At 40.2% G+C, this 22,398-nt stretch overlaps 1 protein-coding gene across 1 annotated transcript in view; it reads left to right on the top strand.

Moving 5' to 3' along the window:
* LOC306882057 (dystonin-like) overlaps nt 1-22,398 on the top strand; it is a 166,645-nt gene that overhangs the window by 77,432 nt on the left and 66,815 nt on the right. The window contains exons 20-37 of the mRNA XM_079436492.1: nt 70-174; nt 638-733; nt 816-941; nt 1,118-1,270; nt 1,354-1,508; nt 1,710-1,836; nt 1,925-2,108; nt 3,077-3,234; nt 3,396-3,574; nt 3,928-4,066; nt 4,162-4,355; nt 4,460-4,622; nt 4,697-4,780; nt 6,169-6,276; nt 6,406-6,504; nt 13,633-13,779; nt 15,667-15,755; nt 15,880-15,988. Of these exons, the coding sequence (XP_079292618.1) occupies nt 70-174; nt 638-733; nt 816-941; nt 1,118-1,270; nt 1,354-1,508; nt 1,710-1,836; nt 1,925-2,108; nt 3,077-3,234; nt 3,396-3,574; nt 3,928-4,066; nt 4,162-4,355; nt 4,460-4,622; nt 4,697-4,780; nt 6,169-6,276; nt 6,406-6,504; nt 13,633-13,779; nt 15,667-15,755; nt 15,880-15,988 (2,415 nt within the window). The remainder of the gene's footprint in view (nt 1-69; nt 175-637; nt 734-815; nt 942-1,117; nt 1,271-1,353; nt 1,509-1,709; nt 1,837-1,924; nt 2,109-3,076; nt 3,235-3,395; nt 3,575-3,927; nt 4,067-4,161; nt 4,356-4,459; nt 4,623-4,696; nt 4,781-6,168; nt 6,277-6,405; nt 6,505-13,632; nt 13,780-15,666; nt 15,756-15,879; nt 15,989-22,398) is intronic.

Here is a 22,398-nt window from a genome sequence, read left to right on the forward strand (position 1 = left end):
TTCAGGTTTTTGAAAGGAAGCTAGATATCTGTGCCAGGAGCGTCTTCATATTCCCTTGTCTTTCCACAGGATCTCATGAGAGAACTGGATGACAAGGAGGAGGTGATCAAGTCAGTGCAGGAGAAGGCAGAGAGCCTCCTACTGGAGAACCATCCTGCCAGATTGACCATCGAGGTACAGCCTGGAATAACATCAGTACACTAGACTCCAAACTTGAAAACACCATCATTTTCATGAATAAAACAAAAGGTCATGAAACTAGAATTTAAGAAATAGTGCAGCTATCATCATCTTTATATATTCACGTTGCTCCAAACCTGTATGCTTTTTTTTGGTTTGTTTTTAAGTAAAACAAATGGAGAAATTTAGCCGAATGCTCTAGCTGTTCATTTCTTCATTTCCATACAATGAAAATGTATCAAATTTATTAGCAAAGTAGTTAGGTATACATTACTTTCTAAATCTTCTGAAGTTTGAACTTTTTTTTACTAATAATCTTCATCCATTTAAGCTTGTCATCATTAAAATACAATCTCATTTGTTGTTCCATGGAAGAAAGGAAGATAAAATAGTAATATAAAATCAAATCAAAATGAGCTATTTAATCTAACTATGTTTCCATCTGTGCACTACTCAGGCATACAGAGCAGCCATGCAGACTCAGTGGAGCTGGATACTGCAGCTCTGTCACTGTGTGGAGCAACATCTGAAAGAGAACGCTGTCTACTTTGACGTGAGTTACGCAGCTGTTTTTAGCAGAACAGTCTTTTATGACTCATGTCAGACTTACAGGTATGCCGTTACACTCCTTACAGTTTTTCAACGATGCCAAAGAGTCATTGGATTACCTTAAGAGCCTCCAAGATGCCATCCACAGAAAGTACAGCTGCGACCGAAGCAGCAGTTTACATCGGCTGGAGGATCTCATTCAAGAGTCCATGGTTAGTTTGCTACCACATGATAAATTCATGCAATTATTCGAGTTCGGAGCATTGGGGACTTAAAGACTAAAAAAATTAAGTAATCAAAATATGAACAAGTTCTGTTTCTTAAGATTCTCATCCATGAATGTTTTAAGGTGTAGATGTATGTGCATGAGACTGATGTTTCTTCACAGGATGAGAAAGAACAGCTCCTGAAATACAGCAGCACAGTGGGTGGTTTAGTGGGACGGACAAAGTCTGTTGTTCAGCTCAAGGCCCGCAACCCAGAGAACCCTATCAGGACCTCCATACCGGTCAAAGCCATCTGTGACTACCGGCAGATAGAGGTACGTTCAGCACACTGGAACTGCTGTCTGTGTATTTACAGCAGCGTTTGCCATAATGCATTCTGTGACCCCTCTCTCCTCAGATCACCATTAGCAAAGAAGATGAGTGCGTTCTAGTGAGCAATTCTCACAGGGCAAAGTGGAAAGTGATCAGTCCATCTGGAAATGAAGCCATGGTACCTTCAGTCTGCTTTAGTGTACCTCCACCTAACAAGGAGGCCACTGAAATGGCAAGCAGGTGAAGACAATCTGGGATTTTATTTTATTGTTTTATTTAAAAAGTATATAAAAATGTAGAGCTAGTATTTGCTTCTATGCATTGGTTGTTGGTTGGATGTTGAGATGTGTTGCAAAAATGGAGGCAGATGAACATGAGCCGAGCCTGCAGGGTTTCGGTTGTATAGTAGTATGCTTGATTTTCCTTCTCTCACTCCACCAGGATCGAGCAGCTGTATCAGAATGCTCTGGCTCTGTGGCACCACTCGCATATTAACATGAAGAGCGTCGTGTCCTGGCACTATCTGATGACTGACATCCGCACCATCCGCAAAAGCACTGTAGCCTCAGTACGAATCTTCTTTTTGCATTCCCTGTAATGAAAGTTTTTTTAAAAACCTATAGAGCTTATAGTATAATGTTAACTTCCCTCCCTAGATCAAGACCCTGTTGCCAGGTGATCACGAGCAGGTGCTGAGCAGCCTGCAGTCCCACTTTGAGGACTTCCTGAGGGACAGCGATGAATCTGAGGTTTTCACAGTGGCTGATTGTGCTCAGCTGGAAAAGGAGGTTCTGGCTTGTAAGGAGTACTACGAGGAGCTCCTCAAGTCTGCAGAGAGAGGCAAGTTACTGGACACAAGTACACAAGTAAATGCAAGTTATGTAATCAGATTACTTTTTTGAGTAACTAGTAAAGTAAGGCATTACTTTTAAATTTACAACAAAATATCTTTTTAAGTATGCTTTTTCAAATAAGTAACACGAGTTACTTTGTTTTCCCATTCATTCACGTACGCCTCTCCTGTCTCCTGTTGAGAGAAATCGGGAGTGAAATGCAGAGGCACTTTCACTTTTGGTGTGAATGGGCCTTTACAGTTGCCAAAAATACTTTTGTGTGTTTTGTTATTGAAAACAAATGCAAGCCCAGCCCAGGCAACAAAAAGTAATGCAAAAATAACATAATGCATTGCAGTCTATAAAAAGTAACTAAGTAATGCAATTAGTTACATTTTCTTGGATCAACACAATATTGTAGTGCATTACTTGCTAACTTTCCTCAACACTGACAGTGGCCATATCAGGCAACAGAGAATCGTTTAACTATATTCAAATTAGCAGGGCCACCAGACATACAGCACACATGCTCAAGAAACACGTGTTCTCCTAAGACTATTAAGTAGAACGTTAATACTATAAGGACTGATGTTTTGTCCATTCACAGATCTCCTCATCATTAGAGAAATCAGAGAGCATATTTGTGGATATACATTGGAATTCCATCTCAAAGTTTGACAATTGATCATTTGTAATGCACCTAATTCAATGATTTAATTACTAGGTACACTTTAAATATATTTTGTTTTTGTTCATCAAACAAATGTTGTTCTTGTTGTGAGATTCTGCCGCCTGTAATCTAATAATAGAGTCCTGAAATATTGTCTGCAAGATTAATTGTCAAAAAACCTAATTACATTTATATGCACATTTTCATTATATTTTCACTAAGAAACTGGCAAACAAATGTACTGACTGCAGATTATTGTTTGGACATGGAGTCTCATTGATGTATTGCCTTCTGGTGGTCAACAGAAGAACATGAGGAGTCCGTGTACAATCTCTTCATATCTGAGGTGCGTAACTTCCGCATGCGGGTGGAGGGTCACGAGGAACAGCTGATCCGGAAAATCCGTACTCCTCTAGACAGAGATGACCTGCAGGAGTGTGTGCTGCGTATCACCGAACAAGAGGTTTGACCTTCGGCTTTATTTATGTGAATGAATGAATACAATATAATATAAGATAATATAATACAGTTTAGTGCAAACCAAGTTGGATCACCAATTCTGAACAAATCTGGATCCCGAAGCAAAATCATTTACGCCTGGCCTCTCTTCTCATACTCATCCAGAAGAAGAAGGTAGAGCTGGATAGGTTGAAGGATGACCTGGAGACCCTGAGAGAGAAGTGTGAAGTTTTCCTCAGGCAAGCAGCTGCCTCTCCATCCGTCCCTACACTTTCCTCTGAGCTCAACATCCTCACTCAGAGCACAAACCAGGTCTACTCCATGTGCTGCATCTACCTGGAGAAGTGAGTCTTTCCTTTGTCCTCAAATGAGGTGTGTTTGAAAGAGTTAAGAAGAGTTTATTGAATTATTAGCTTAGAAAGTGTGCTGAGGCGCTCGTGCAAGGATTGTGAGTTTGAATCTGACTTGTGGCACTTAGTCATTCCCTTTTCTCTACATCTCATTCCTGCTCTCTTTTGTCCTTGCAAAATGTTCCCAACATTATCCAAACTTCAGATTGCTATTACCAGGCTAATGTAAATTTATCTTTAAATTTTGTCTTTATTTCTTGTTATGGTCAGCACATATTCATCAGCTAGAAATTGCTGCTATATGATTTCTGTCTGACTTGTTTGATGCGATCATCTTTTTCACTCAGGTTGAAGACAGTGAGTTTGGTGGTGAAACACAGTCAGAGCGCTGAAGCTCTGGTAAAGCTTTATGAAGCTAAGTTGTGCGAGGAGGATACAATCAATGCTAATATCAAATCTATCGATGGTGTCATGAGCATTCTTAAGGTAACAAAATCTCATTGTAACTTTGAAAATGCTGTCTCGATGATGGCTTAGTCATAAAATATATTTGACTTAACACTTTTGTTCGTAATTTTTAGCAATGGAGGTCTGAAATTGATGAAAAGCGCGATGTGTTCCATGACTTGGAGGACGAGCTGCAGAAGGCACGAGTGGTCAGTGAGCGCATGTTCAAAACGCACAACGAGAGAGACTTTGATTTGGATTGGCACAAGGAGAAGGCCGACCAGCTCAAAGAACGATGGCAAAACATCCATTCTCAGATTGAAAACAGGTCATTAAGTTGATGCTTTTGCCCCCAGCTAATGCAGCGATAAGCGTGTTTCTTATTTATTTACCTTCATAATGTGTGATATATTGATTTTTCGTGGTGTTTAGGCTCCGGGACCTGGAAGGCATCAGCAAATCAATTAAGTACTACAAAGACACGTACAACAGCCTGGATGAATGGAGCAAAGAAATGGAAACCAAGCAGCTCAAGGCCCAAGAGAATCAACCTGAGGACAGCAAGGCATTGGCGGAGTTTCTTAACCAGCACAAAGTACGAAAAAAGTTAAATTGCATTTATTTATATAGGTTATTTGCATCAAATCCTAACATTGGATTTATTTCTAGGTTTTGGTCGCAGAAATTGAGCAAAAACAAAGCAAAATTGAAGAATGCCAGAAGTATTCAGAGCAGTATGCAGTTGGAGTGAAAGTAAGACAAAATTATCACTTTGAAATATTATGACATATATGGTACCATGGTAGACTGTGGTTTGTGAATATTACAATCATGCAGTAACATAATTTTCCATAGTACCATTTAGGGGTGCAACGGATCGTATATGATCCCTGATCCGTACGGACCAGTCCCCACGGTTCGGCACGCATATTATTTGTGGGTTAACTGTTAAGTTTAACCATCATAGAGTGAAAGTTTATCATTTCCATGTATTTTGTCTTGCCAATTTACCCATTCAAACAATTTTAAACCATTAAGCAAAAGAGAACGCGTGCTTTTTACTGCTGCCGCACACATGCAGAGAAAGAGGCGCGATTCAGACTGCGCCATTCACACAGATTGATTCCTCTTTCACTTCTCTTTGAACGGAAACATACACACAAAGTTATGTTAAAATACCCGTTTTGGCTAGTATTCTGGTAAACACAGTCGGTTATGTCTTAAGTGAACCGAAACAGCTGAGAAAGAAACTGGATGTGTGTCAGTATTAGGTAGGCTACGTGCTCTCTCTCTATCCGTTCAGTCGGTACCGACTCTCGGTCACTCGATGAATCATGGCTCTCCAGGTGGTACGATGCCAGGTCATTTCCTTTAATTGCCTAAAAGTCATTCCGGTGTCATTTCTGATGGTATCTAGCCAACGGGTTCTTGGGCGGCCTCTCCCCCTCTTTCCACTTACATGATGTCCTTCTCCAGGGACTGGCTCTACATGATGTGCCCGAAATACAATAACTTCTGCTTAGTAACTCTTGCTTCCAGTGACATCCATGGTTTAATTCGGTCTAATATCTCTTGGTTGGTGATCCTCGCAGTCCATGGAATCCTTAGCAGTCGTCTCCAGCACCAAGGCTATGTGTATTTTGTCTTAAAGAGACAGCAGCCTATTAATACCTGCAATGAAGAGCACTATTGTGTCATTTTACAATTAATTATTACATTTCTGCACCTGAATACTAGTGTTACTGACTTTATTAGTAACTTTATGTTGTATTCATCCATGCTTTTAATTTGTGTAATTGTTCTTGTTTTATTACTGACTTTATTAGTTCAGCTAGTAGTTTTTGCTGTGGTATAGAAGTACTTAAAGTAAGCTTTCAGTAATAAATGAAAAGCAAACTTGTGTTTTTTTTTTTTTGCTGATCTGAAAAATGATCCGATCCGTCACTCAAAAACCGTAATATGATCTGAACTGTGAGTTTTGTGATCCTTTGCACCATTAGTACCATTATAGTACTTTTGTGGTAATGTGGCCCATTAGTGATACTTCATCCCCAAAGCAAACAATAAAATAGACACTAAAATAGTAAAATGGCAATTAAGTTTATGGTTTTTTAACTTCATAATGTTTGTTTGTCTTTAAGGACTATGAACTGCAGTTGATGACTTATAGAGCCATGGTTGACTCTCAGCATAAGTCTCCTGTGAAGAGAAGGAAGATGCAGAGTTCCTCTGATGTCATCCAGCAAGAGGTATGAGAGGAAACAGTCAAGGAAATATAACCATTTTCATATGGTTCCTATTTTCATAAACTGGCTATTTTCTTACATTGACATTCTTTTGAATACGTATGAGTATGTATTTGTTTGTTTGCCTTTCAGTTTATGGACCTTCGTACACGTTACACGGCCCTGGTTACTCTGATGACACAGTATGTGAAGTTCGCAGGTGAAACACTGAAGAGGGCGGAAGAGGATGAGGTAGGACATTTGTTGACTTTTTCCTGTCTTTGATGCTTCATCCAGTAGGGTTAATTAGCGTTAGTATAGTAGGTGAAATGCTATTGCTAGCTTTATTGCATGCTATTTGGCAAGACATGCTTCCAGCCATATTTCATTCACCAATGACACATTTGAACTATGACATACACCCTAACAATGTACACAAACATATTTTGGTGTTTCCTGCAATACAAAATGTTCCTTCGTGCTTGGACATTTATTTTGATACAAAATAGGCTGTATTTTGTATCATTGTTGGTGACCTTGTCTCTTGGGAAAGCATGTCCTGGAAACATGCTGAAGACTACATGCAAATATGGTGGTGGTTTTTAATTCCTCCGTTGGTAAGTGGGCAAGAACCACCTCTTCTCTTCCAGGTGGCTGACTGGAAGATGACTTTGTCTTTCATTTCAGAGGAGGAAGTCGTTGGAAAATGCGGAGTACTTGAGCTGGACTGAGAGCATGGAGCTGCAGAAATCTGCGAGCGAAGAGGAGATCGCCAGGCTTCGGCGCCAGGTACTGGAACTTGAGGCTTCGCTGTCCAACAGGCAGCAGCAGCTGGACATCCTGGGAGCAGACCTTGAGATGCAGAAAAAGTCCATTGAGGATTTGACCTTACAGAAGTCAAAGGCTGAATATGAGGCCCAGAAATATCGTGTTGAACTAGAAGGTGTGATCAAAAGCAAGGGTTCCATTGAGCAAGAGTTGAATCGTGCTCGACAACAGGTTCAGCAGTCAGAGGCCAAACAGGCCTCCCTGGAAGAGAGCCTCCGCAATCTTAAAAAGAGCATAGAGGAGAGCACATTATCCCGTAAGAAGCTGGAAGATCATTTACGTCGCAAGAACAGTGACGTACAGGGCCTGGAGGAACACAGTCGTACATTAGAGCGAGAACTTAGGGCTAAAGAAGACACTGAGGCAGAGCTTCTTAGCCAAGTGAGAATCATGGAAATTGATCTGGCGCACCAGTCAGAAGTCAGGATGATGCAAGGCGAATCCGTGTTGGGTTTCTCCAAAGATGGCGGCCAACTGGCAACTTTTAAAACCAGTTCTTCAATAATCCACTCTGAATCTGAGGCAGAAGTCCTGCAACGTAAAATGGAGGAGCTCATTATGGGCAAGAAGCGAGCTGAGACTGAAATCAAGTCCTTGAAGTCTGAATTGAACTCAATTATTGTGCACAAAACTGTGGCTGAGGAAAAAGCTCAACGTTTCAAAGAACTCTTAGATGAAGCAAACAACAGGCTTTTGAAGCTACAAGTGGAAATGGATGCAGATAGGTCCAACATGAGACAGAAATCAGAGGAGTTGAGACAAGAAATTTCTGAACTAAAAAAGTCTGTCTATGTATATCAAGAACAAATCAAGTCTCTCCAAAGAGACAAATCTGCTCTGGAGCAAAGAGTGCTGTTCCAGAAGACAGAGGTTGATGGTCTAAAAGACCAGCTCAAGGTCAACCAAGGAAAACTTTTACAGTGGACCTCTTTGGAACAGGAGAGTACTCATAAGTTAAGGTGCTTGGAAGATGAGTTGTCTTCAAAACAATCTGAGGTAGAGCAGATGACATTCAAGGTGAATGAACTTAATAGAAAAAATCAGTTATTGGAAAGTGATACCCGGCATCTTAAGGTAAGTATTGAGTCAATCCAGCAGGACAAATCACATTCTGACCAAAAGATTAAAACCCTAAAAGGTGAGGCAGAGGTTTTAAAGGAGCAACTGCAGAGAGCCAAAGAGGAAATCAATCTGAAGACAAGAACAGAGAAAGAAGCTCAACTCAAAATGAAAAACCTTGAACTAGAGCTTCAGAAAAGTTCCTTGCAAGGGACACAGCTTACCAAGAAAGTAGAAGAACTTAAGAAAATTAACATGGAGAATGAGCGTTCCATTAAAAATGTCAAAGCAGAACTTGACAGAGCGTCCATCGAGATTGACAGTAAGGAACAGCAAATTAATATACTCAGATCCCAGGCAGAAAGTGCAAAATCTCAGGTAAAAATAGTTGAAGAGGAACTTCTGAATAAAACTCAGGTCTCCCATGAGCTTCAAATCAGACTTAAAGATTACAACGAAGAAGCCAAAAAGACCACCGAGCTACAGCAGAAGATCAAGTCTCTCACGTTGACCCTCACCAACTATGAAAAAGATATTTCAAGTCTCAAAGCAGAGCTGAGTTCTATAACCTCTGAGAGGAATCTGGCTAATCAGAAGGTTCAGGAACATAAAGTAGAGCTCAATAACCTGAACATGGCTTTAAAAAAAGCCATAGGAGAATCTCAAAGGGAGTCATCTGAAGGTAAAAAGAACTTGTCAAAAGTTCGAGAACTTGAAAATGAGCTTTTGAAATGTAAGCAGACGATGAGTAGGATCAGTGGAAGTTCAGAAAAGGCCACGGTAAGCCTGAAACAAGACATTTCATCCCTTCAGAGGGATAAGCAAACAGCTGACCAGAAGTTACAGGTTTTAAAATGTGAATTTGATGATCTTAGTTCCACTCTAAAAAGAACAAAAGAGGAGCTACAGCGAGTGACTGAAGACAACAGGTTAAGTCAGTCCAAACTCAAAGAGCTGGAGGCGGAACTCCAAAGGAAAAGTTCTGTTATGCGAGAATTGAGCTCAAGCGCAGATAAATCTGTGCTGAATTTAAAACAAGAGCTAGTCACTTTTCAGAAGAATAAGAATGCAGCGGAAGACAAAGTCACAAGTTTAACCCTGCAAACATCAGAGTTGAAGCAGAAGTTGAGACAAACCCAGGAAGAGCTTAAACAGAAGCAAAATCAAACAGCAGCTGCTGAGTTGAGGTCGCAAAAGCTTGGTGAACAATTGGACAACTGTAAAAAGATGCTTGACGATCTCAAAGGTAAGCTCGACTTACAAAAGAAAGGCTATGAGACTCAACTGCAGTTAGTGCAGGCTGAAATGGAGCAAAAGCTTTCGCTGCAAGAATCACGCTTAAAGTTGGACCATGAGAGGAAATTAAAGGAGCGCTCGCATACTGTGGAAACTGCTGAGAGAGACAACAAGCACCTGTCTCAAGAAGTGGAGAAGCTGAAAGCATTAATTTCTAATGCAGCAAAAGCAAAACAAGAGTCTGAGGTGCAACTCTGCAATGTACGCACACAGTTGGATGAATCTGACAGGCAGAGGGGGATACTTGACCTTGAACTTCTCAAAGCAAAATCAAAGATTTCGGAGTTAGAAACTGATAAAATAAGAGTAAAATCCAGTATTTTTCAACTTGACAGTATCCACAAAGACAGCTCCAACGAGATATCAAAGTTAAAGCAAATGTTGACAGACACTGAGCAAAAATTAGACATCTCAGAAAGGGAAGCAAGATCTCTAAAGGAACAGATTGTTTCATACATCAGTGAAATGAAGTCTCTACAGGAGAAGAATCTGAAGCTTGAGGTAGCAGTCAGTTCTGAGAAGAAGCATCTAAAAGAATTGGACGCACTCAGACAAGCCAGTCATCAGTGTGCTAAAGATGAAGAGCTGACAAAGCTAAAGACTGAACTTCAGCTGACTCAAAAAATTGTTGCGTCGTATGAAGAAGCGAAACGGAACTTGAAGGAGGAGGAGCTCAAGAAAATGAAAATGAGCTCTGAGGTACGACTTCAAGTGCATTCACAGTTTTGTAAAACTTCCATTAAAGGTGAAGTGTGTCATTTCTTGATGTGTTTTAACAATGTGCAGAGACAGCTATGAGTAAGGGTGCTCTCACACTTGGTTCCATTGCTTGGTCCGAACCAGAGCTCAGTTACTCCCCCTGTATTCTATTCGCATCTGTATTTTGTGGGTCAGAATTATGTGGGTCTGGTAATCATTGTCATCAAAGCCGCAACTCTTTTTTTGTTGTTAGGGAACGGCAATGCTGGACAAAGCAGAACAATAGATAGTGTTGCTTGCCTCACTTTTGTACTTTGGTCTATCTACCATTAATGTTCTGCAAAGTTCTAGAGAAGTCCGTTTCTGCTGTAGGCGAGCAATTTGACCAATCATAGCTCATCAATAGCAGTTCATTTCTGAGACTGAGGACAACTGCATTCATATCAAAAGCAAACCGTACTGGATTCCACATGAACCATACCACAGTCCAATAATTTTTTTTCAGCCACACTTTCACAGGTGCAAACCTGAGTTTGAAAAACAGTGTTCACATCATCCAAATGAAGCACATTTTGACAAGCAAACCCAAATGTCATTTGATAGTTGACTGTTCTTTTGCAGAATTTGATCATCAGTTGCAAATTTATCACTGCCATGTTCACTATAAATCTTAATTAGAATTCTGTTTACCACCTGCTTACCCCAGACAGTAATAGTGCCATGTTAATTGCAGCAAGCATATATAAAGCATTAGAAAATGGGAGAGAAGTGCAGGAAGGAAACTATTAATAATTATTTGTTGCAGTTCTGTTGATGCAGAAATGACACACTTCACCTTATTTCATACATATTTTTTTTTAATATATGAATGTATAAGGATAATGTATGTATTATATAATAAAATATATGTATTAAAAATTGAATTATATAAATGTACAGAAGTGACATCTACACTCATTTTGACATTTTCATGCTTTAATAGCATAAATGATCTCATGCTTGCAGGTAGCTACACTGGAAAAGGAAAAAGTGCTGGAGGAGCTACGAAAAGTAAAGCAAAGCAAAATGCAAGTGATCAACGAGAGAACACTGGAATATGCTACAAAGAAACCAGAAAATTCAGTTTCACTCCAGAATGCAAATGTTTTTGAAATACACACAAACCAAGTGATGGTTGGTCACAGTCAGATTGAGATCGCTGACACTATACTTAGAAAAAGCTCAGTGTCCGATAAAGGCAGGTCTGGTAAAAGCCAGACTGTCTCATTCAATATCACTGATTCTGATTCCTCCATGGATCTTGCTTCTGACTCGCCTATAACAAGTAAATCAAAAGGGCTAAAAATGGAGTCTTCTTCCAATAAAATTCAAGGTCTCAGAGGAAGGATAAGTATTAAAAAGTTGGTAAAAACAAAAATAATTACTCAGGAAATTGCACTCAAGTTGCAAACAGGCCTCATTACTATAGAGGAGATAGAAGCATTAATTGCTCAGTTCACTGGCAAACCATCCTCAATTGCAGGTGTTTACATGGAGTCTAGCAAGAAAAAGCTGTCCTTCCTAGACGCTGCAGCTGGAGGATTTATATCTAAAACCTATGCCATTGAGTTCCTGGAAGCACAAGCTGCCACAGGATGCATCATTGATCCTATGACAGGTGAAGCTTACTCACCGTCAGACGCTTTTGAGAAAGGTATCATTACTGGGGACCTCAAGGACAAAATAAATGAAGCTTACAAAGCAGTCAGCGGTTATACTCATGCTGGGAAGATTATTTCAGTGTTTCAAGCTATGGAGGAGAGAATTCTAGACAGGCATCGAGGTAAAGCATTAATAGAAACACAGATCGCTACTGGAGGGTTGATTCACCCATTGATTGGATGTAGGGTGTCCATGGATGGTGCACTAGAGCAGGGGCTCATAAATCAAACCACACTTCAAAGTCTTTATGATCCAGTCAGCAACCCAAAAGATTTTCACTTCCCAGAAACGGGGCAGAAGGCGTACTATAGTGAACTGCTCAAAATCTGTGTGTATGATGTCAACGGTGGAGTGTATCTTCTTCCCTTTGGTGATCAGCATCTGTACACCCTCTCACCATCCAGCAAACACAGAATATCGGTCATCGACACTTCTAATGGTGCGAAAATGTCAGCCTACGAAGCATATAAGGCTGGCCACATTGACAAGAGAACATACCTGTTTCTCTCACAAAAAGAGAGCGAATGGCAGGAGATAACAATCATGGACTCAAGTAGGAACCTATTACACATCCTAACAGACCATAAGAGTGGGCGGCAGCTTTGCATTGAAAATGCTCTTAGTCTAAAAATTCTCCAAATGGAGGAGCTCAACAGCTACCGAAGTGGCCAGCTCAGTATTTCTGAGCTCGCTGATCTTTTGATTTCCAGAAGAGTTGTCTTTAAAGTCCCAAACAGTCCTGTTGCAGGACTCTGGGATGTTTCTTTGAAGAAACGACTCCCGGTTTTCAAAGGACACCAGCAGAACCTTGTGGACCGACTCACCGCACTGAGGTTGCTAGAAGCCCAGGCTTGCACTGGAGGCATATGTGATCCAGCATCTGGAGAAAGGGTTCTGATTAAAGAAGCACAACATCGAGGACTCTTGGACGAAGGTTTTGCTAGACAGCTTCAGCAATGTGAGCAAGCCTACTATGGTATCATTCACCCTCAGAATGGAAAGACTTTGACTGTGGCTCAGGCGATGCAAGAGAACCTTTTTCCAAAAGATGTTGGAGCGAAGTGTCTTGAGTTTCAACTGGCGACTGGTGGGCTCATTAACCCAGACAGCCAAGAGAGAGTCTCTTTGGAGGATGCGATACAGAATTGCTTGATCGACAAAGCAACTGCTGCGCACCTTCAACATGACAACTCCCATTCAAAATGTATCACCTGCCCCAAAACCAAGCGAAAAATGTCTTTCAAGGAAGCTCTAGAAAAGAGTGTATTTGACAGTCACACTGGGTTCGTCCTTCTTGAAGCAACAAAGCTCCATAGTACCGGCAATACTTCATCCTTCCAATACTTCTGGACTTATCGGCACTTCTGATATGGTTCTGCACAGTGTCTAAAATCTAAACCAGGTCATTTTTGGTGAATGTTTTATGAATGGCGTAAAATAAAAAAATATTTGTCTAGTTTATTTGCTACCCTTTGGGGTGGAGCTTTATCAAATATAGAAGAATATATTTTGATCCTGAAAAAGTCATAATGGTGAAAATGGGAATCTTTAAATATGGGATTTTTTTCTACTGTAAGATATTATTTAAAAATGTCTCGTACCTTGTGATCCATTTATTTCTTTTCAATGGCATTTTTAATTTATTGCCAAGCATGCTTCCACATAAAATGGCTGGGAGCTTAAGACCTGCTGATTTCTTGTTGTATATTATATTCAAACGTAGAATTTATTAAGATAATTATGAATGTTTTACATTGTTTTCTAATCCACCCTACAATTTTTCCCCAATGATTTTAGAGGTCTGTTGAGGATGAGAAGAAAGAGCATGGCGATAAGGTTAACAAGTTGTTAAATTGGATGTCCAGTATGAATACGAATCTGAACAAAGATGGAAAGGCTCAAAGTGATGGCAAACCCAGCACTGAGAGCACTAGTAAGCCCCAGGTAAACAAGTCAAACTTCCTGATTGGTTTTTTCCCATTGTTTTGTTCAACAGGTCTTCAGCTTTGGATCTTACAGGTTAATTCATTTGTAGCTGTTTTAATGTCAGCATCTTGTTAACATAGTGAGCTTTTCGGGGAATTGCTTTCATCATTTCCAATCTTTGCTAATGTCAAACACATCAAAGCATACACATTGTTATGTTTCTGAATAAAGATTATTATTTTGTATCTATTCATATTTTTGTGTTGTTCACATACCTGTTGCTACCTTCTTCTGCACCCACATTTCACAGAAAGTATTTACTCATAAAGTATCTACCCATTTATTGCAAATAGTAATTTATATAATCACAATAATCACTATTTTGTTAGATCACATCTGGACCAGTCATCGTGTCACTTCCTATTTTTCACTATTACACAAGGGACAAAAATGCTAATCCAATAAATTGTATCCACAAGCACATACATGGCTCAGTCAAATACATCTACAGCATGCATTACATGTACAGTATGATAAACTGTACACATTACACTGGGCATTAAATCATTGCATTCTTTGGTGGTTACAGAATTCCCTGCTTTAGTGATGCTGTTATATCTCTACATTTCATCAAACACAGTCCTGCACACCACTCATTTTGGAGTGCTGCTTGGTTGTCATAGCCAAGTAATGTAGGTGGTAAATGTTCTGTCGACTGACCCAAAGCAGAGAACAATTTACATGCCATGTAAAATAAACTGTTTCCCAAATTAGAAAGTTTTGTCTGAGAAAATGATCCATCTACAATATCCCTAATGACAGACCTTCTTCCATATACTTCTCCAAACAAAAGCTTTATAACTCAATCCTGATGTTTATATAAACATGGCAACATGTCTTTAAAAATACAGTGGGATCCAAAAGTCTGAGGCCACTTGTGGAAATGCATATATTTTGCATTTTCTGTTCATTACAAACATATTATCAGCCTAACAATTTGACTGGAAAGTATAACAGAAAAAATGACATGAATTTCAGAATCTGTATTACGTTTAACCCCCTCCTTTACGTGTAGCTTTAATATCACAAACTCCATGAGTTTGTGTAGAACCTGATGATCATGTCATCCAGCGTAATTTGTATATGTTCCTAACAGCATTTTATGCTTCAGTGGGACCAGTAACTTTTGTACAAGGCAGTTCACATGGTCACAAACTTGATTAGTTATCTACACATGATTACATAATAATTTAGAATATCGAGGTGGTTTGGTGGGTAGCACTGTCACCTCACAGCAAGAAGGTCCCTGGTTCAAGTCCCGGCTGAGTCAGGAGGTCTTTCTGTGTGGAGTTTGCATGTTCTCCTTGTGACTGGGTGCTCTGGTTTCTCCTACAACACAAAGGCATGCAGAATAAGTGAATTGGAGACACAACATTTTCTGTTTGTGAACTCTGTGATGGAGTGACCATATTTCCACAGTTTTCTCCCACCTGTGGCCTGAGATGCTGGAATAGGCTTCAGCATCCCACTAACCCTACAGGGGATAAGTCCGTTTGGAAAATGGATGGATGTATAGATGGGAATTACAATATCTTCTTGTTTTAACTTTGTTTCTTTTACTGTTTTAGTTTATTTGCAGTCTTGGACCTTTGGATCCAAAAAATATATAAGATCAGATCATGGAATTTGTTTTCAGATGTCCAAAAGTATCATATGCCCACATTTTCTACAAATTGTATTATTTTGGTTGTTTAGCAAACATTTATTTGAGTTCAAAAGGTTAAATGGCCTACAGTAGATGTATGAAGTGGTTTTTGAAGTGTAGTTAAAGTCAACTCAACCTAATTGTGATTTACTAAACACTGTGCTTGTAAAACTTTATTGACTTCCTATGTTTTATTATAGATGTCACTGGAGGAGATGGTGACAAAGAAGGAACAAATTGGAGAAGCATTGAGAACTACCCAGCTGATGCTAACCAAACACAGTGACAAGTATGTTATGTCAAAGGAAGGGAAAGCATTCACTGAGAATGAATGGTGGCTCTAATAGCATTGTTTATTTGCATGTGCATGCATGTCTTGTGAATTGATTTTGTGAAATGTTTTCTTTCACCAGAATGACTGAAGAAGAAAAGCAAGAAGCACAAGAACAGCTGAAATCTCTTCATCAGGCCTACAGCGAGCTCTCTCAACAGTGTGCAAATGCAGCTTCCTCAGCTGATCAGGTGAGATAAAGTTATTCTGCCACTGCCAACCCAATGCTGGTTATATATGGTGGTTATTGTGTGTTAAGTGTAAACACTTTCTCCAACGGCATGACTAACCTTTGTTTTGACAGCTTGAAATATATAGCATGGTAAGCCAGTTTCCAAAAGCCTCAGCCACTTTAACCCTTTAATGCCACCACTTCGAAGATGAAGAAAGACTTTGTGTGTAATTGAAAACTTCATGGTCAACTGAGTATGCTGTAAACATACATTGCATGTCTGCCACTCTCACTCTTTCTTCACAGCAAACCCTGAGGATATTCTTTTTGTCTACATGGGGTTCAGCACTCTGCACATAATAACATAATGCTCAGTGTGTTTTCTCTAACTGTGTTGTTCTACAAAATACTAAGAGTTCTGTTCACAGATGCATGTAAGCTTTTATTGTGTGCCATTTCTCTTGCTGATGACTTGCACTGTTGCACACGAGCTAGTACATTCCATGGACTGGGTGAGTATGTTTGATCATTTTTATAACCAATATTGCAATGAAAATGTATCTAGTCATCATGTTTGAACATACATTTAGAAACATCCTGATTTCTTTAATCTCTTTCCAGGCACTGCGGGTCATCCAAGGGATTCTGAATGTTGAAAGTGGAGCAGTCATGTCTGTGTGTTGCTCAGTGAACAATGGCCTCATCGACCAGAACACAGGACTTGGTCTTCTAGAGGCCCAGCTTATAACCACTGGACTTATTTGGCCTGAACAGCACTTGTATATGGATTTGGAGGACGCATTCAAGAACAAACTTGTGGATGACGCAATGTGCAAGCAACTGCAAGACTTGAATGAAGCTAAAAAATGTCTTCAGAATCTTCAATTTGCTTTAGAACCCTTGCCGGTTATAACAGCCCTGGAAAATGGGGCTATATCTGAGCAAACAGCTATAAAGATCATTGAAATCCAGCTAGCAACTGGAGGGTTAAGACCGACATACACTGGTGATATTCTACATCTAGAAAGGGCTTTTGAACTTGGCCTGATACCCGAGTCACTCTTTATCCAGGTATTGGAGAGGAAGGATACTTGGAAGAACTTAATTGACCCCAACACTGCAGAAAAAGTCACACTTAGTCAGCTTGTGCAGAGAAGCATTGTGCACAAGCTGACAGGACTTCGCCTGCTTCCAGTGAAATGTGGAAAAGATGGAAATATATCCCTGACGTCTGGGAGAGAGATTAGCATTATGAGAGCCATGCACGAGGGCATCATTGATAGAGAGACCATGTTTCGGTTGCTGAGCACCCAGTTGTTTGCAGGAGGCATAGTTGACCCCAAAACTGGCAGAAAGCTGACCGTTGAGGAGGCCTTATCCGAGGGTCTGATCGATCAGGACACTGCAAGTGAGATACTGAGCCATCAGGCCCAAAATGGTGGCATTGTTAATCCTTGCAACAGGTCGAGACTTACAGTCGATGAGGCTGTCCAGTGTGATTTAATAAGTTCCAGCAGTGCATTGTTAGTTCTGGAGAGACAGAAGGCCTTCATGGGTCTTCTTTGGCCTAACGCTGGTGAAATTCTCTCTTTCTCCACCTCTCTTCAGCAAAACATAATCACAGACAAACTGGCGTCTGAGCTGATGTGCAACCGGCACAAAATAACAGCCTTGTTTATACCTGAAACCTCTGAGGTAGTTGAAATTGACTCTGCAGTGGAGAATAACTTAATTGGGACATTTACAAAAGAGTTGTTGAAGACAATAGAAATCCCAGATGTGTTCCCTGATATAGATGAACTGAATAACAGGTTTTCATCCTGGCTGGTAATGAAGGAGCTTCAAATCGATGGATCTTGTTCAACCGGTGATGAAATCAGTGATGAAAGCAGCACAGATGCACCATCTCCCTCTGAGGCGAAACAGTTATTTGTTTCCTACCTCATGATGAATAGCTATATGGATCCAAAGTCAGGCCAAAGACTGTTGATCTTTGATTGGCAGTTAAATCAAATGGCTAAATTACTCTTTGAAACGTCAGAATCCGAACACGTAGATGAGACTAGCAGACTTCATATGAATGTTTCAGAAGAGTCTCAACTGAATAACAACATTTCTGACAATGACAACGCTTGTCTGAATGCCGATTATGGTGGTTTGGGAGAATTGCAAATATGTGAACCTTTGGAAAGCACAACAGAAGAAGAGCATGAAGTGGTGAATTCTAAAGCATTACAAAATTGCCTGAAACCTACTCTACCCTCTGAATCTGTTGTTAATACCGTAGAAACAGATCACAAATGTGATATTTTCCTAGGCGGTATTAAAGATATGACTGTAATTGATACTAACAATCTCCCTAAGGACAAGTGCCAATCAGACATAAGTGACGTAGCTTCCCCTCAACCGTCGAAAGCAATGCAGTTACCACAAACAATCTTTTCTATAGCAGCAACTGCCTCAAGTTTGTGCTCGATGGAAGTGAATCCTGAATGTCATGATGCCAATAAAGACAATGAAAAACATTCAAAAGACTCCAAACTATTGTCCAGTTTAACAACCAATTATACAGAAATGCCCTCTGAATTTCCACATACAGATGTTGTGTGGGATGACAAACTTGAGAGAGATTATGCCATCCATCTTCTTAAGACACAAGTAGAGGAAGGTGGAATTTTAGATGTCACCTCTGGAAAACGGTATGACCTTGAAGCTGCTCTCGGTAAAGGCCTTATTGATGAAGAGACTGTCTTGGAAGTACTCGCACTGCAGCTTCAAGAGGATGGTTTGAAAGAGAACGAAAATGCTACATTGTCAGTTCTGAACATTTCTGTCAGTAAAGGCTGCATCTCAAGTAAGGTAGCACTACAGATCATGGAAAAGCAGAACCTTCTGGGTGGTTTCTATGATGCAGCAGCTGGAAAGACCATTAGCATTTGTGATGCTTTAGAGACGGGTCTGATTACTGATGATCTCAGCAGAAGTGTTCTCTCTTCAGAGGCAAGCAGGAAGGCCATCATTGATCCAGAGGGAAAGTGTGTGCTCAGTGTAAATGATGCCCACCAGTCTGGGATGTTGGATGATGAAGAGGCTGAGATGATGCTACATTCACAACAGGATGAAAGGGAAGACATTATGGTGTCTGACATAGCAAAAGGAGGCCAGATGAGCTTGAGATCAGATGAAGCCACGCAGGTATCTACAGACATAGCATGTGTGAGCAGTAGTCAGGGTTCTCTGTTACCCACCATTATTGATACACCATCTAAAAGTATTTCAACAAAAGACAATATGTTTGATAAAGTGTCTGAGACTAATGGAATAGGAGAGGATTGTGATGAACAATGTGGTAGTTTCAAGACTATAGATTCCAAAAACGACACAGACACTATAGATGAAAGAGAAAGAGGTTTCACTTTGGAAGGAGATGAGACAGAAAGACCACATAACAGCGTGGACACTTTTGTTGTTGATGATTCTTGTAAAACTGTAAGTCCTTCATCATGTGTCAGGCAGGTGGCATATCTTGAGACAACGGCGAGTCAGGTTGTTAGCCCTGTACAGAGTGACTCTGGAATATCATGTTCATCACAAAGTGACGTCTGCTCTGAAGAAAGGAAATCAGAGAATGTACTTAATCCTGAACAGGGATTCAACAGGTCCAAAGTGGAGTCTGAAACAAATGCATATTTTGACAAAAGGCCTTCTGAGGGCTTAAGCACTTCACTACCAATGGTAGAAGAGTTTGTACAAGATAGAAAACTTGCTGAACCACTGTCAAACTCACCATGTTACGCAAGTGCCACTATAGCAGAGGTGAATTTAAGTACTGATGATCAGCACACATTACCTCAGAATTTGCTGAATGAGAAAGAGGAGGTGTCATCTCAGACCAATGCATCATATAAAGCTAAATACTCCAATAATGTAAGCGAGAACCTAGATCATGAGCTTTCTGTTGAGGATTCAGGTGTGTTTAGTTCTGGAAATAGAGTAAAGGAGATGATTAAATATGAGGACATGACAGAAATGTTCAGAAATGCATCACAAACAGAAGATGAGCCCAGTGTGGTCTGTTCAGAAAGCAGAATTGACTGTAAGGTAGAAAAGCATGATGACATTGAAAACTCTTTAGGTTTCAAAGGATCTGAGAACACATGTCTGCTCAATTTGATGGATTTAGTTGGATCAACAGTAAATTCCGAGCATTTACCACTTGAAATTCTTACTAATTCTAGTCAAGGTGATTCAAGTGGAGGTCACCATAACATACAGAACCCAAGTGAGCAAGGCATAGTTTGTAATCATGTAGCCCCAAAGGCCACTACAAAAGATGAGTTAGCCAGATCATCTGAATCAGACTTTACAAGTGACAATAATACACAAGTAAAAGACTTGGTAGAAACACTAGAGTCATCCTTGGGTCATTGTTCACAGGATATAATCACAGAATTCAATGCTTTGCAGTCTGCCCCCCAAATTCCAAGTCCTCCAGTCAAAATCTTGCTTGATCAGAATAGCAAACAAAGTGGAGTCATCATCAACCAGTTTCAAGCTGGAGATACAGTGGTGGCTGAAGGTGTACACCAAGACGATCTTCATTTACCTCATCTGGCTATGGCCGAAGATGAAAGTTTACCAAAATCGATGGGAGGCAGTGATTTAAAGTCTTTTTTAAATGAGTTAATCCAAATGAAGATGGATGGAGCAAGTATGGATGAGACTCAAAAACAAAAATGCCAAGCCATCGATAGCATTCTTGAAATTATTCAGCACCACTCTGAAACCTTACCAACCAATCATCCCAACTCAAATGATAGAAGTGGGGATCCTGATATCCTCTTGGATTTGAAAAAACATGAAGAACCAAGAGAAGCTCAGAGCTGGCCATCTGATGAGAGTAATTATGAACCAAAGCAACAGACTGATCTACTGGAGATGATTCAGGGGATCTCCACGGATAGAGATAAAGGAATGCTCGAGGAAGTGGATGGAAAGCCAAGCAGCCCTTTGGGAGGCACTGCCCTGAGAGAAGAAAGCATGGAAGACAAAAGCATTCATGTTCCAACCACAGATGCTGCTGCTGCAGATGACGTCTTCCAGCCAACCGACTCTAACCACCTGGTCTCTATGGCAGAGGATCCATACATACAGCAAACAGACGGAGTCAAACCTAGAGTGAGTACTGATATAACTCTCAACCGAGTTAGATGCTGATTTTTGTATTATCAACTCTGCGTCATCCAGATGCATGTTTTGGATGAAGGTAAAAGTATAATGGTGTACTTCTCGCAGAGATATTCCACCCAGAATTACTTGGAATGTGTTGGGAAGCTTCAGGATCATTGTGATACTCTTGAAGATATAAGAAGAGACTTCCAGACCAAGTGTCCGTTAGCAGAAGACATTGAGGGATTGCATTGTCAGTTAGAGGAAGTTCAGGTTTGTAACTTATAAAATATAAAGCCTGTCTCTTCACTTCACAGAAATCCCCTTGACTCACAGACCCTATATATTCCAGTTGTTTGCCTGTGCCTTCTTTCTGCATGGTTATCTGTGCTGTAGTCTGTTGCTTGTTCCTTTTATTCTGTCGCTCTTCTTCACAATTCTTTACTTTTGTTCCCCACCTACTTCCACACTGTTTCTAGTCTCTGGAAGCACAGATTTCTGCTCTCCCTGACTTGCTTACAGCAGATTTGAGTGTAGCAGAGCAACTTCTGAATTCCGCTGATGAACTCATTCCCACGCAAATCCACCAAGATTTGGCCACAGTCTATGTAGATTTGCAGAATGCTTTAACAGATGTTTGCCACTTGTCAGCTGAGCGAAATAATGCTATTCTGCTAGCCATTGAGACTGTAAAGGTTAGTAAATACTTATGAAAAGAAAGCAAGAGTAAATAGAGAATGATGAAAATTAGATTCTCACACTTGTTCAAATATGGGTTACAGATCCATTTGGAAACCTTGTATCAGGATTTGCTAAGCTCTCTTGAGAAGGTTTCAGCTTGTATGAAAGACAATTCTGAGATGGTGTCTAAGCTTGATATCATGGATGCTGACAACATAGGAATAATTAAGAACAAGATTCAGCAAAATAAGGTAAGTTGACTTATGTTATTTGAAAATATTGATAAAGTTGCCTGAAATACAAGGCTTTTCATACAGTTAAAAAGTGATATTTATCTCCCATATCAAATGAAGTCACTATCTGTTCAACAGTTTTGCTTAGTGTTTTTCATTGTTCCTGATTCAGGACATAGAGAAAGATTTAAACGGAACCCAACACCTCCTGGAAGATGCTGCTTTTGATATCCAAAACTTAATTTCTGAGCATGCTCAGTTCCTGAGTCCCACTCACAGCAGACACCTTCTAAGGGCTCTCAGTACTACCCAGAGATCCTTCAAAGAGCTCATGGACAGAGTCTTC

Source organism: Barbus barbus (genome assembly GCF_936440315.1).
Source record: "Barbus barbus genome assembly, chromosome: 16".
Classification (NCBI taxonomy): domain Eukaryota; kingdom Metazoa; phylum Chordata; class Actinopteri; order Cypriniformes; family Cyprinidae; genus Barbus; species Barbus barbus.